This window comes from Vulpes lagopus, chromosome 10 (genome assembly GCF_018345385.1).
Source record: "Vulpes lagopus strain Blue_001 chromosome 10, ASM1834538v1, whole genome shotgun sequence".
NCBI classification, from domain to species: domain Eukaryota; kingdom Metazoa; phylum Chordata; class Mammalia; order Carnivora; family Canidae; genus Vulpes; species Vulpes lagopus.
The window spans coordinates 22,999,516-23,013,675 of NC_054833.1; the positions used below are offsets into that span (position 1 = coordinate 22,999,516).

The 14,160-nt window shown below is 49.1% G+C and overlaps 1 protein-coding gene across 4 annotated transcripts in view; it reads left to right on the top strand.

Moving 5' to 3' along the window:
• SERPINB6 (serpin family B member 6) overlaps positions 1 to 6,195 on the top strand; it is a 28,298-nt gene extending 22,103 nt beyond the window's left edge. For all 4 annotated transcript variants that reach the window (XM_041772916.1, XM_041772914.1, XM_041772913.1 and 1 more), the window contains exons 4-7: positions 548 to 665; positions 1,743 to 1,885; positions 5,365 to 5,520; positions 5,675 to 6,195. In XM_041772916.1, the coding sequence (XP_041628850.1) occupies positions 548 to 665; positions 1,743 to 1,885; positions 5,365 to 5,520; positions 5,675 to 6,079 (822 nt within the window). In that variant the 3' untranslated portion in view covers positions 6,080 to 6,195. The remainder of the gene's footprint in view (positions 1 to 547; positions 666 to 1,742; positions 1,886 to 5,364; positions 5,521 to 5,674) is intronic.
• Positions 6,196 to 14,160: the final 7,965 nt, after the last annotated feature.

Consider the following 14,160-nt stretch of genomic DNA (forward strand, 5'->3'; position numbering starts at 1 on the left):
GTGACATCATCACCATTTCATAGACTGTATTAACAGGACGTAGTTTCGACCTCTTTTTGAAGTCGCTGGCCCTCTAGGGTAAAGCCATCCAGACCCGTAGGCACTAGGCACACGTAGCTGTTGCCTTGCCATGGGGGTAATCGAGTCACAGCATAGAACTCAGTTCCTCAGCAGCCCCAGCCATGTCCCAAGTGCCAAACAGCTGTGTGTGGTCCATCTAGAATGTTCCCCGGGGGCGCCTGGCTGGCCTGGGCCCTGGGGACGTTGGTCCCGTGTGGCCCAGCATGGCCCAGCGCGTCTGCACTTGCCTTCCTGGTGCGCTGCTCAGCCCCCAGAGAATCTGGCAGCGCCTGCGGTCTGTTTGGGTCGGGTCCCTGCGTCACTTGGGCCACAAGCTAGGGTTAACTGTGGTTGGAGAGTGAGACAGTGGGCTTTCGGTGGGCTCCCCATGCTCTCCCCACACTTGCGCCCAGTCGCGCTGCCCGCCTGCCGGTGTGGCACAGCAGCAGCCGGGGGCCGGGTGGTCACGGCACGCTCTCTCTCCCAGTCTTTCAAGGATTCCTGCCGAACATTCTACCAAGCCGAGATGGAAGAGCTCGACTTCTTGAGCGCCTGCGAGCAGTCCAGGGAACACATCAACCACTGGGTGGCCGGAAGGACAGAAGGTGAAGACGCGTGGTGGCTCTGTCCTCAGAGTGTCCCCCCGGCCTCGCCGGCCGCCCCTTCACAAGGCCACCAACACCTAAACGAGGCTGACGCCTCTCTCCAAGGAACGCAGCACCCAGACTCTGCCTCTGACGTATCACCAGCCTGTGCCCACTTTCTCTAGCTCTTCCCTCTTCTCCTTAACGAGTCTGTGAGGCCTCTCAGTAATCCATACGCCTCTTCTAGAACAATCTGTCCTGGTGGCCCTGGTGTTAACACATAGTCTGTCTTTTCACAAACTCCATAAAGAGGAGGACAGATCCGGGCCTTCCGCCGCCCGCCCGCCCAGCATTGCTTGCGCTGCGCCGACCACCGTGCGTGATTGTGGGGCACCCGGTGGAGCCCTCGTCCTCCTGCAGCTCAGAGTTTGAGCTCTTCTGGGCACTCGCTGCTGCCTCTCAGCTTCCTGACGCTCCCTCAGATTCCTCTCTTTGGTCACGGGCACCACGCATTCCTCTCGGTCTCACTTGCGGCGAGTTCATCGCGCACTTCAGGTTTTGTTCAAGTGATGCCATTGCTCTTATCAGGGCTTTTCTAATAGAGGCTCTGGTGCTGCTGTTGTTTTAAGGACCAGAGTCTCCCTACGTGGTTATATCTGGGGACACCGAACTCCTCTTATCTACCTCACAAGAGGATGGCCCAATTTAAATATTGTGCCTGACGCATGCCTCAGGAAATGTCTTTCCTAAATTTAAATGCCAGTGAGTCAGCTTACAGCGTTGTATTAGCTTGGGACACACAAGATAGTGCCTCAGCCCCTCCGCACGGTCCTCCATGCTCCTCAGGGTGAGGGCCCTCCTGAGTCCCCTTCACCTCGTTCACCCCTCCCCTGCCAAGGCCCCCTCTGGTCACCACCAGTTTGTTCTCTAGAGTTGAGTGTGTTTCTCCTTTCTCGCTTTGTCTCTCCCTCCCCACCCTCCTCCCTCGTTTGTTTCGTTTCTTAGATTCCACACAAGAGCCAGATCACGGGGTGTTTGCCTCTCTCCAGCCATTGGGAGGTCCTTTCAGCTCACTGGTTCTTTCATTCTACTTTTCAGGTAAAATTGTGGACCTGCTGTCTCCAGGTTCAGTTGACCCAGGGACTAATCTGATTCTCGTGAATGCCATCTATTTCAAAGGAAACTGGGATAAACAGTTTAACAAAGAGCAGACCACGGAGAGGCCATTTAAAGTCAGCAAGGTATGGACAGCCCAGGTGGCTCAGCGGTTTAGCATCGCCTTCAGCGGGGGGTGTGATCCTGGGGACTCGGGATCGAGTCCCACATCAGGCTCCCCGCGTGGAGGCTGCTTCTCCCTCTGCCTGTGTCTCTGCCTCTCTCTCTCTCTCTCTCTCTCTGTGTCTCTCATGAATAAATAAATAAAATCTTAAAAAAAAAAAGGCCAGCAAGGTGAATATATTGGAATGACGAAGGAGTAATGTGCTTCCTGCACGGCCTTGGGTGCCAGCAGCCAGGCTCCCCGGTGTGCCTCCTCATCGGGCTCCCTAGGCCCCTGCCAGACTGTTGCCAGGTGTTCTGTCTTATCACACATCCTGTGTCAGTTGTCAGGCGAAGGGCTCTCTTGGCTTCCTGAGCGTTTGAGGTTTAAACTCCAGAGTATGATGTATGAGGCTTATTGTATAGCTGGATCCTGCCCATTTGTCCCCGTTTCTCTACGTGCCCAGCGGTACCTGTGTGCCCTTCCTTCCCAGCAGCGTCTGGAAGCCCCCCCTGCAGGGACGTCTGTCTGCAGTCTTCTTTGGATAATAAGGATAGCAAACACTCAGTTTGGTTTAAAAACAAACAAACAGGGCAGCCCGGGTGGCTCAGCGGTTTAGCGCTGCCTTCAGCCCAGGGCATGGTCCTGGAGACCCGGGATCAAGCCACGTCGGGCTCCCTGCATGGAGCCTGCTTCTCCCTCTGCCTGTGTCTCTGCCTCTCTCTCACTCTGTCTCTCATGAATAAATAAATAAAATCTTAAAAATTAAAAAAAAAAAAAAAGCAAACAGACATGTATGTAGGGTAGACAGCAAGCAGAGTATCTCCAGTCTTGAAGATACTATCTGCTGGTGGCTTTATATCTTTTCTGTCACTGAATTTAGTGTATTCTTTCCCCCCTTTTTTTTTTTACTTACCTTTCATTTTAGAGGTTTTTGCACATATATCTGAGTAGACAAACTAGACCATGCACCCTATTTTTGATCGTTGACCATGACTTAGATCTTCTAAGCAGACGTGAGCCTGAACTTCCAGTCTCTCAAGAAATATATTTCCCTTTGAGCTTTATTGTGAAAGAAACAGCCCTGTTTTCACCCCGGGGAGATTATTTCTCTCCTTGAAATTAATTTTTAACAAGGTGTGTCTTAGGGCCTGATTTATAGAAAGTTCATCTCCCCTCGCAGAGGCCTGCGGGCAGGTGGGCAGAGAGTGGGGCTGCCTGGGAAGCAGCTGTCTTCTGTGCCTGGCACACGGCCTTGTGCCCTGGCCACACTCACAGCACACACACCGCACCCCCCCCTCATGCGGGCGGGAGGAAGGGAAAGGACGAAGGGTGACAGCAGACGCCGCCTCCTGCCTCCTTCGGGGCTCTGACCTCTTATTCAGAGAGAGAAACCTGCCTTCTGTATCTCGCAGGCCCCCATTATGTCGTGTGGCTGCTGCGGGCTGCAGGGAGGTGGGGACTTCCAGCTGGCTTCCTAATCTCTCCAGTGGAGAAAGGCAAAAGGAGCGCAGTTGAGCACAGCAGCCTATGGTGCTGGGGCTTTGTGCCTGAAAGTAAACAGATTTTGAGTTCATATAGATTTTTTAAATTCCTATGTTTTGAAGTACAATGGAGCTTATCTCCACAATTGTATATGTAATGAATCATTCAATTATAGAGACTGGATCATTTTATGTTATGAGACTGGGGTCTTTGGGCTCCGGGTGGGTAGAAGAAATTGCCTCAGCCAGGGGTCAGCAAACTGCAGCAAACCCAGCTTTGGCCTCCCCCCCTTTCTTTTCTTTTTTTTTTTTTAATAAAACTTTATTGGAACATAGCCGTGCTGATTTATGTATTTTATGCTGTAACCACAGGGTCGAGTAGATGGGACACAAACCGTATGGCCCATACAGCTGAAAATATTTTCTGTCTGGCCTGTTAGAGGAAAAGCGCGCTGATGGCTGGCCCTGGAGGTGGACAGGGCGCTGAGGGAGGAGGAGGCAGGTGTGGCTGAGGCCGGTGCAGGTGCACCTTGGAGGGCACAGGTGAAAAGAAACAGAAGTGTCTTCCATTTATGACCCCGAGTCACGTGCTGCCCCGAAGGACAGGGCGTGCGGTCGCAGCAGTCGTAGGTCTTACATTCCACACAAGTCAGCGGCCCAGGAGGGCTGTTGGCTGGGATGTGCTCCCCGTCCTTACTGTGCTTTTCCCACCTCGCTGGGACACACTGGGGACAAATGCATTCTTCTCCCAGTAAGATGTGTTCGCCTGGTCCTTTGGGTCTCCTGGTGCTTCAGGGGTCCATCCCTTTATTCGGCAGATGCTGGTGGAGGGCCAGGCACGGGGCTGTCGCGGTGTGGGCAAAGCCAGTGCACACCCCTCTCGTCTTCCTGGGGCGAGACAGTGAGCACACGCGGGAAAACCGGAGTCACGGAGGAAGGATGCAGCCCGTGGCTGGGGTGCAGGTTCAGGTTGTGGCCCTCACTGAGCAAGGAGCACAGCGATGCCAGGGCGTGTGCCGTCCAGGTTCTGGGCTCAGGCTCATTGGGCAGACATGGAGCAGGCTGGGTTTGCCCTGGAACCATTGGGGGCCCCTGTGACTAGAGCAGACAGGCAGAGACAGACGGGAGCCGAGGGCACGGGGACGAGCTCTTGTCACCGTCATCGTAGGCCCCCTAAGGACTTCAGCTTTTTTACTCCCTTGGAGTAGAGGGGGAGCCGCAGAGAGGTGTTCGACCAAAGACTGGCTTGATCCCATTTATGTTAATATTTCGAAAGTCTTGCCAATATGGTTTGCTATTGAGTCCGTTGTGGCGTGAAAGTCCAGAGTCAGGGATACTCCACAGAGGTTTTGGCAATGGGATGAATGGCGTTGCCATCACCTGAGATGGGGAAAGTTGTAGATGGAGCAGACTTGGAAGGGACTGTCAGGAGCCCAGTGTGATGTGTGACGTTGGAGGTCTCTTTAGTGTCCAAATGCAGGTGCCAGATATGCAGGAAGATCTATGGGAGCGTGACCTATCTGGGCAAGCCTAGAAGGCTAGAAATATAAATTTGGGGATTCTGTTTAAAGTCACATTTTTGGGGACACCTGGGTGGCTCAGCGGTGGAGCATCTGCCTTTGGCTCAGGGTGTGACCCCGGGGTCCCGGGATCGAGTCCCATGTCGGGCTCCCTGCATGGAGCCTGCTTCTCCCTCGGCCTTGGTCTCTGCCTCTTGCTCTCTGTCTCTCATGAGTAAATAAATAAAATCTTAAAAAAAATAAAAGTCACGAGATTGAGCTCACCAAGAGGCAGGCGCCGAGTACCCCAGATTTTGGGTTCGAGGCAAGGAGGATGGACTAGCAGAAGAGGGGGACCCATGGGGTACCCTGGAAGCCAAGGAAGTGGGTGTAGAACCCGCGCCGGCCACTTCTGGCGATTTGTCCGGCGTGTCCACAGAGTCTTGTTTCAGCTTAACGTTTATCTGTTTCCTTTATAGAATGAGAAGAAGCCTGTGCAAATGATGTTTAAGAAATCTACCTTTCAAATGACCTATATAGGAGAAATATTCACCAAAATTCTGGTGCTTCCCTATGTGGGCAGAGAGCTGAACATGATCATCATGCTTCCAGATGAAAACATCAGTTTGAAGACGGTAAGGAGGGCCGGGCGTGGTGGTGGCGGGTGGCGTCAGGGCCCGGGGTGGGTGGGGGCCTGCGTCTAGGGCTAGCATGACGTCCCCTCCTGCCCTGGTCCCCTGCGGGGCGGCACCCTTCCAGACCTAAAAGGGTGCGACTCCCTTGTCCTAGGTGGAGACAGAACTCACTTACGAGAAGTTCACGGAGTGGACGCGGCCGGACATGCTGGACGAGGAGGAGGTGGAGGTCTTCCTGCCGAGGTTTAAGCTGGAGGCGGAGTACGACATGAAGGCCGTGCTCTGCAGCCTGGGCATGACCGACGCCTTCGAGCAGAGCAAGGCCGACTTCTCGGGGATGTCGTCCAGGGGAGACCTGTACCTGTCCAAGGTGGTGCACAAGTCCTTCGTGGAGGTCAACGAGGAGGGGACGGAGGCCGCGGCCGCCACCGCGGCCGTCATGATGCTGCGCTGCGCGAGGATCGTGCCCCGGTTCTGCGCCGACCGCCCCTTCCTCTTCTTCATCCAGCACAGCAAGAGCCGCAGCGTCCTGTTCTGCGGCCGCTTCTCGTCCCCGTGAGGAGCGCGCCCGGCGCGCAGCCCTCCCCTCCTGCTCACCGCCCTCGCCCCAGCCTGTCGTGCCAGGTGACCCGGGCGACAATCCGAAATAAAAGGCCTAGTTGTGAAACACTGTGATGCGGGCTCCTGCGCGTGTGTGTTCTGTGCCCCACGTGCCTCGGACCTGCAGGTGCCCTTCCGGGAGCCCGGCCGGAGGGCTCTCCTCGGGGTGCAGGGCCAGCTGCCCAGAGGACGGGGACACGGCCTGGAGGAGCCGCAGGGAGGGCTCGCGACCCGGCACAGAGGCCGGGGGAGCGTGAGCCAAGTGGGCACGTGGGCACGTGGGGACGCGCGCCCCTGCCACGTGCGCACCTGCCTTCCTGCGCTCTCCAGTCCCAGGGTCTGGGGTCGCAGGCTCCTTGAGACGGGCGACATCCAGTTGCTCTGAGCATTTCCAGTGGCCCGGGGGTGACCAGACGGGGGGCGTGTTCCCAGTGCGGCGATGGAAGACACCTTCTGACTTGACATCGCTGGGGGAGTTGGTTTGACCACGAGTGTTGGAGAAGACGTGGCCAAGGATCCTGTGGCCACTCGTGTTGCATGCTGGGAAGGTGGTCACCGCGCTCAGTGACCCGGAGCCTCTGTGTGTGAGGCCTGGGGGGAGAGCTGGGCTGTTTCGGGGACCTCACTGGCGTCACTCGCGTTTCCCTTGCCCCGCGGAACCCAAGCCAGCAGCTTAGGTGAGCGGCGAGGCTGGGCCTGGGAGCGGGGGAGGGCGGGGGGCCCTGGGGTGCTGGCTGGGCCCGGGCACCCCCGCCTGCCCACCACCTGGTGCTGCGCTCAGCACCTGGGTTTCCAGGCGTCTGTCCCCTGGGAGCAGCGCCGTCGGGTAGGAAGTCACAAAACCAACCCAGCATCCCACCTGCCGGGAGCTGCCCGGGCGAGCAGGTGCAGTGCGCGTGGAATGAACACCTGTGCTACTCCGGAGCTCTCGGGAAGGCCTTGGCGTGGCAGTCAGGGTGCCTCTGAAGGGTCCCCCGATGCACAGTCGTCATGAAAGGCACGTCCCTGAATACCGCTTGGTCCCTTGAGACGGCCCCAAGGGCATTCCCGTTCTGTCTTGCAAGGATCGACCACCAAAAGACCCCGGGGTTCGGTTCTAGGAAGCAGGTGGTTGGTCTCACCTGCTCACCAACGTTTCCCGGGCGCCCACTTGGCCCCATCGTGTTTGACGCGGACGCTGTGATCCCCAGGAGCGCCTAGCAGGGGGGCCGCGGAGGCGGGAAGGGCTAAGCCAGGAGAGCGAGCACCTGCAGCCTCCCGGGTGGGGTGGGGTGGGCGGGCGGTGCTGAGCTGCAGCGGGGTCCACGGCCCCACGTGGAACAGTGGACAGGGCCAGCTGGGCTAAGCAAGGTGGGCGAGCACCTGCAGCCTCCTGGGCGGGGTGGGCAGGGCGGTGCTGCTGAGCCGCAGCGGGGTCTGCAGGCCCCACGGCCCCACGCCAGACAGGGGACGGGACAGGGCCAGCTGCGCAGCACGGGGAGCCCACAGCGGCCCAGCCCTGGGGAAGGCTCGTGTCTCTGCTGCTGTTCTCGCATCTGAGAAAGCGGATCCGGGATCTTTCCAGCCCTGGGAGGCTCCGGGGCCGTGAACACGGGCCATGGGTGGGGAGTGGGGGGCTGGGGCGCCCCCTGGGATTGCACCGTGGCTCTCAGGGGAAAGGTGTCCTGAGGGCACATGGCCAGGACGCGGGGGGGGGTGGGGGGGGGGTGGGCAGCGAGGGGTCGCGCACCTGCCGCCCTCGTTGACACCTGCCACTGGCAGCCTCCCCCCACCCCACCTTGTGCCCGGCGCCCCTGGCAGGTGGAGACAGGAAGCAGGGCGCGGGCATCGGGGCTCCCTGGGGGTGTGACCGGAGGCTCTGGGGCTGGGCTGCACCTTGGCCTGAGCTCCCCTCCTCAGGTCGCAGGGCGTCTGAACACCTGCTCCGCAGGGCAGGACTCCGATCCGCGGCCGGTTGTCTGGAGCAGAGATCCGAAAAGCCACGGGCTCCAGGGGAGAGGAAGAGCGGCGGGAAATCTGCACTCTGATGTGTAAAGCAGGTTCCAGGGGATCCCCGGGGGGCCCAGTGGTTTGGTGCCCGCCTTTGGCCCGGGCCGTGACCCTGGGGTCCTGGGATTGAGTCCTGTGTCGGGCTCCCTACATGGATCTGCTTCTCCCTCTGCCTGGGTCTCTGCCTCTCTCCATGTCTCTCATGAATAAAATAAATAAAGAAAATATTAAAAAAAAAAAAAACAGGTTCCAGGGTTATAGATGGGTTTTGCTTATTACTATTTGGAGGCATATATAAGAATTAAAAATTTTTCTACAATGAACTTGTATTTTTATGAAACCAGGCAAATATTATTTAAAAACTATGTACAGGAAAGAAAGGCTTATATTTAAACATTGTGGGATTGTGTTTGTATGGTTGGTGGGGTCCATTCTTTCCTTTTTTAAAAAAAAAATATAGTTATCATGCTGTACATTATACCCTAAAGGTTAAATTTTTTAAAGTTTCGTTCATTTTAAGATTTTAAAAAACTTTTTATTTTATTTTTATTTAAGATTTTATTTATTTATTCACAAGAGACACAGAGAGAGGCAGAGACACAGGCAGAGAGAGAAGCAGGCTCCATGCAGGGAGCCTGAGGCAGGACTCGATCCCGGGTCTCCAGGATCACACCCCGGGCTGAAGGCAGGCACCAAACGCTGAGCCACCCAGGGATCCCCTTTAAAAAACTTTATATAGAGAGAGGGGGAACGGAAGTGTAGAGACAGAATCCTGAAGCTGACTCCTCGTTCGCCCCAGGACCCAGAGATCATGACCTGAGCGAACCAGGAATCTGGGGTTCAACCGACTGAGACACCCAGGCACCCCAAGGTTTATTTCTTATAGCTGGAAGTTTGACCATTTTTATGTATCTCATTCACCCTGGCTCCAGGCCCCACCTCTGGCAACCACCAATTTGTTCTTTGTATCAATGAATTTGGGGTTTCCCTCCTTTGTTTTAAATTCTCTACATAAGTGAGATCATACAATATTCATCTTTCTCTGACTGATTTTATTAGCATAATGCTCTCAGAGTCCATGAATGTTGTCACAAGTGACAGGACTTCCTTCTTTTTTATGGCTGAATAATATTCCTGTGTGTGTGTGTGTGTGTGTGTGTGTGTGTGTGTATCACATTTACTTTATCCATTTAGCCACTTAGGCTGTTTTCTTTCTTTCTTTTTTTTAAGATTTATTTATTTATTCATGAGAAACACACACACACACAGAGGCAGAGACCCAGGCAGAGGGAGAAGCAGGCTCCATGCAGGGAGCCCCGATGTGGGACTCGATCCTGGGACTCCAGGATCAGGCCCTGGGCTGCAGGCGGCGCCAAACCGCTGCGCCACGGGGGCTGCCCTTAGGCTGTTTTCATGTCTTGGCTGTTGTAAAAAATACCCCAGTGGCCGAGGGATGCAGATCTCTTTTTGAGAGAGAGAGTGATTTCATTTACTTTGGATAAAGTGGAATCACTGGATGACATGGTATAAACAATCTACAATCCCACCAACAGTGCACGAGGATTGCCTTTTCTCTACATCCTTCCCGACACTTGGCATTTCTCATCTTTTTGACAAAAGCTACTCTAACAGTTATGAGCCCATATCTCATTGTGGTTTTGACATTGCATTTCCCCGATGATGGGTGATGCTGAGCATCTTTTCACGTACCTGTTGGCCACCTGTATGTCTTCTTTGGAAAAATGTCTATTCAGTTCCTCTGCCCATTTTTAAATTTGGATTGTTTTTTGGGGTTTTTTGGGGTTTTTTTGTTTGTTTGTTTTGCTATTGAGTTGTATGAGTTTTATATATATATATATATATATATATATGAGTTTCTATCAGATGTATGATTTGCAAATATCTTCTCCCATTTTATAGGTTACCTTCTCATACGTTTTCATACTATTCCATAGGAAACCATTTTTGGTAATGGTTTCCTTTACCATCATGGTACAGAAGTTTTTTGGTTTCAAGTAGTCTTACCTGTTTGTTTTTGCTTTTGCTGCCTTTGCTTTGGGTGTAAAATAATAATAATTAAAAAAAAAATCATTGCTAAGAGCAATGTCCAGGAACTCATCCCCTATGTTCTCTTCTAGGAGTTTTATGCTTTCAGATCCTACATGTAAGCCTTTAATTCATTTTGAGTCAATTTTTGTGTATAGTATAAGCTAGTGGTCCACTTTCATTCTTTGCACGTGGATTTCCAGTTTTCCCAACACTGTTGAAGAGGCTCTCCTTTCCCCATTATATAGTCTTGGCTGCTTTGTTGTGAATTAATTGACCATACGTGTGTGGGTTTATTTCTGGATTCTCTGTTCTGTTAACGTGTGTGTGTTAATCTCTCCTATCATTAATCGTTGTGTCTTTTTTTAAATCCAATACCATACAGTTTTGATTACTATAATTTGTAATATAGTTTAAAATCAGAAAGTGTGATGTCTCCAACTCTCTTCTTTTTCAAAATAGCTTTGAGTATTTGGGGTCTTTTGTGGTTCCACACAAATTCTAGTATTGTTCTATTTCTCTAAAAAATGCCATTGAAATTTTGATAGGGACTGCATTGAATCTATATATTGCTTTGAGTAGCATGGGTATTTTAACAGTATTAACAGTTCTTCCAACCCATGAACACAGAATATTTTTTTGTTTATGTGTCTGTTTCAATTTATTTCATTCATAGTGCTCATAGTTTTCAGTGTACAGGTCTTTCAAGTCTTTGGTTAAATTTATTCCTAGATGTTTTATTCTTTTTGATGCAACTGTAAATGGGATTGTTTTCTTAATTTCTCTTTCTGGTAGTTTGTTATTAGTGTATAGAAATATAGCTGATATTTCTATATTGATTTTACATCTGCAACTTTGCTGAATTTTTTGTGTGTGGAGTCTTCAGGGTTTTAGATATATATATATATATATAATATAAAATATTATATCATCTGAAATAGAAACAATTTTACTTCTTTCCAATTTGGATGTCTTTTATTTCTTTTTTTTAAAAATTTTTTTTTATTTATGATAGTCACAGAGAGAGAGAGAGAGAGAGAGGCAGAGACACAGGCAGAGGGAGAAGCAGGCTCCATGCACCGGGAGCCCGACGTGGGATTCGATCCCGGGTCTCCAGGATCGCACCCTGGGCCAAAGGCAGGCGCTAAACTGCTGCGCCACCCAGGGATCCCAGATGTCTTTTATTTCTTATTCCTTCCTAATTGCTTTGGCTAGGACTTCAAGTACTATGTTGAATAAACATGCTGACTATTGATATCCTTGTAATGCACCTGATATTAGAGGAAAATCTTTCAGTTTTTCACCATTGAGTATGATTTTAGCTGTGGGCTTGTCACCGCTGTGGCTTTTATTGTGTTGAGGTAGGTTCCTGTTATACTCACTTTGTTGAAGAGCACTTTTATCAGGAATAGATGTTGACTTCTGTCAAATGCTTTTTCTGCATCTATTGTGATGATCATATGATTTTATCTTTTACTTTGTTAATGTGATGTATCAGGTTGATTAATTTGTGAATGTTGCATTCCTGGAAGAAACCCCACTTGATTATGGTGCGTGATCCTTTTAATGTATTGTTGAATTCAGTTTGTAACATTTTGTTGGGGATGTACTTTCCTTTCAAGTCATCATAAATACCTGCAAAGTTTTTCCTCTCACATTTCTCCCATCTTATCTTCCTTCTTCCTCAAGTTCTTATATCAATTCATTCTTTCAAACTACTCAAACTTAAAATATCAGTGCAAACACAGTTCTGGTTGGGATGACCCTCTCTGAGTTTGTCCAACAATGGTCATGTGGATAATGGTCAGAGCCTAGTGAAGTACCTATCCTTGGGTTCATTTCAATATCCTTACTTCAGTAAAGTATGTTGACTTCATATTATTCTTTCTGAAGATTTAACGCATAATCTGAGGAAAGGAGAATGGAATCATCAGGTAAGGCCTAACTATTTTGTGAATATATTGGGGCCATGTTTTTTATTCATTCCCTCACTGAGACTGTTTGGATCTTGGCTAACCTCAGGGCTGACCTTGCGGGCAGATGGAAACTGAGTTCAAATTTCTAGCAGTAGAAACTGTATGTAGCAATCAAGGCACAAATCAGCCTTAGCCAAAATATGCAGAAGATGAAACAAAACAAAATAGAACAAAACAAAACAAAAAAACCAATCTCATTGGTGATATAAGGAGACTATGGAAAAGTTGAGTTTATCCCAGGAACACAAAGTCAATACAACATGATAAAATTAATGTCATCTGTCTCATCTGTAGAACAAAGGAGCAAAATTATATAGTGACATGAGTAGATGCAGAAATAGCCGTCTAACCCTACAGGAGAAGACAGTGGCTAAGAGATGCAATAATAGGCCCATTTATGGACAGTTTTAATTTCTTAACTAGGTAGACCAAGTACAGAGCCCTTTACATATACTAAATTAATTTCCACATCTACCCTTTGAGATAAATATCATTTATATTGTTGCTATTATTTTTAATCTGTAGACAAAGCTTTGGATACATTTTCTTCTCAACGTTAGAAAAGTGTCCTCAATATCATTAAAAACCCTTTCTTTTCACAGTCATTTAGATACTTTCTTAGAATGCCTAGGGCAATTATGTCACCAGTTTGCTTGAAATTCACAGGTACCCATGTCACTTTGCTAAAAGGTAGTGAGCTACAAAGGGAAATGAATCATGAAAATAAGTGCCATAACTTCTCTAGGAACTTGTAGCTAATTTAAAAATATTCCTTTTTAGGGTCACTTGGGTAGCTCGGTTGATTAACTGTCCAACTTTTGGTTTTTAGCTCAGGTCATGATCTCAGCGTTCTGGAATCCAGCCCATGCTCAGCGGGGAATCTCCTTGAGGATTCTCTTTCTCCTTCTCCCTCCGACCGCCCCCCCTCACTCTCTGAGTGATCTCTCTCTCTCTCAAATAAATAGATCTTAAAAAACATCTTTTTTAGAAGTAACATTTCCTTTCCCCCACCATTCTTGGAGGAAACAATCAACACACGGCTGGGCTCAGATTAAGACAACAATTCACGCAGTTTTCTGAAAAGATAGAATTATTTTTTCAGTATATAAAACATAATGTAACACCTATACACATCTCTATAACATGAAATCAAATATACTTGCTAGGTATGTAGTGTGTCCAAACTGGGACACCTGAAAATGAAAGAGGTAGTGAAAATAATTGATTGTTTTATTTTTAGAAATTGATTTACTGACTGCCTACCTGGTTTTTATTAAAGTGGACCAAAAAATAATTCTTGTCAAAATGGTCTTTAAAAATATTTTTTCAAAAGATTAAATTTAACATATAAATTAAAGCAAAGTTTTAAAAAATATATATTATCTAAATATTTACTTTTTTACGTATGTTTTTAAGTTTATTTTTAAGTAATCTCTACACCCAACATGGGCCTTGAACTTACAACCCTAAGATCAAGAGTCTCATGCTCCACCAACTGAGCTAGCCAGGTACCCCTGATTATCTGAGTGTTTAAAAAATAAACAGAATAATTGTTCTTGCTACCTATTAATATACTTTAATTTGCTTCTTAGCTGAATCTGCTGAAATGTCACTGGTATTTATCTCAAAAATTTATTTTTCAATACGATCTTATTAAAAATTTCTAACAATTTTTCATTCATTGTATTATTCACGAATTTGAAATTATTGTCATCATCAGTGGCTCTTGTCTCTTGACCAGCATTCATGAATTCTGAGGCACGTGGCCTGTGCAGCCACCATCTCGAAGGGCCCACACTTGGTTTAATGCTCTTTTATGATTGTCTTGAACCTCAATGTTTTGATCAGAAGGTCCTTCATTTGCATTTTGCACTGGATCCTGCAAATCATGCAGCCAGACCTGCTGTAGAATGCAGCATTTTTTTAAATTGAGAAAACACTCATTTTTTGAGGTGCTGAGGGACCTAAGTAAGCTCAGAGCAAGTTCTGAAAAATAAAGATCTCAATTCTATTTTTTCATATTAAAATT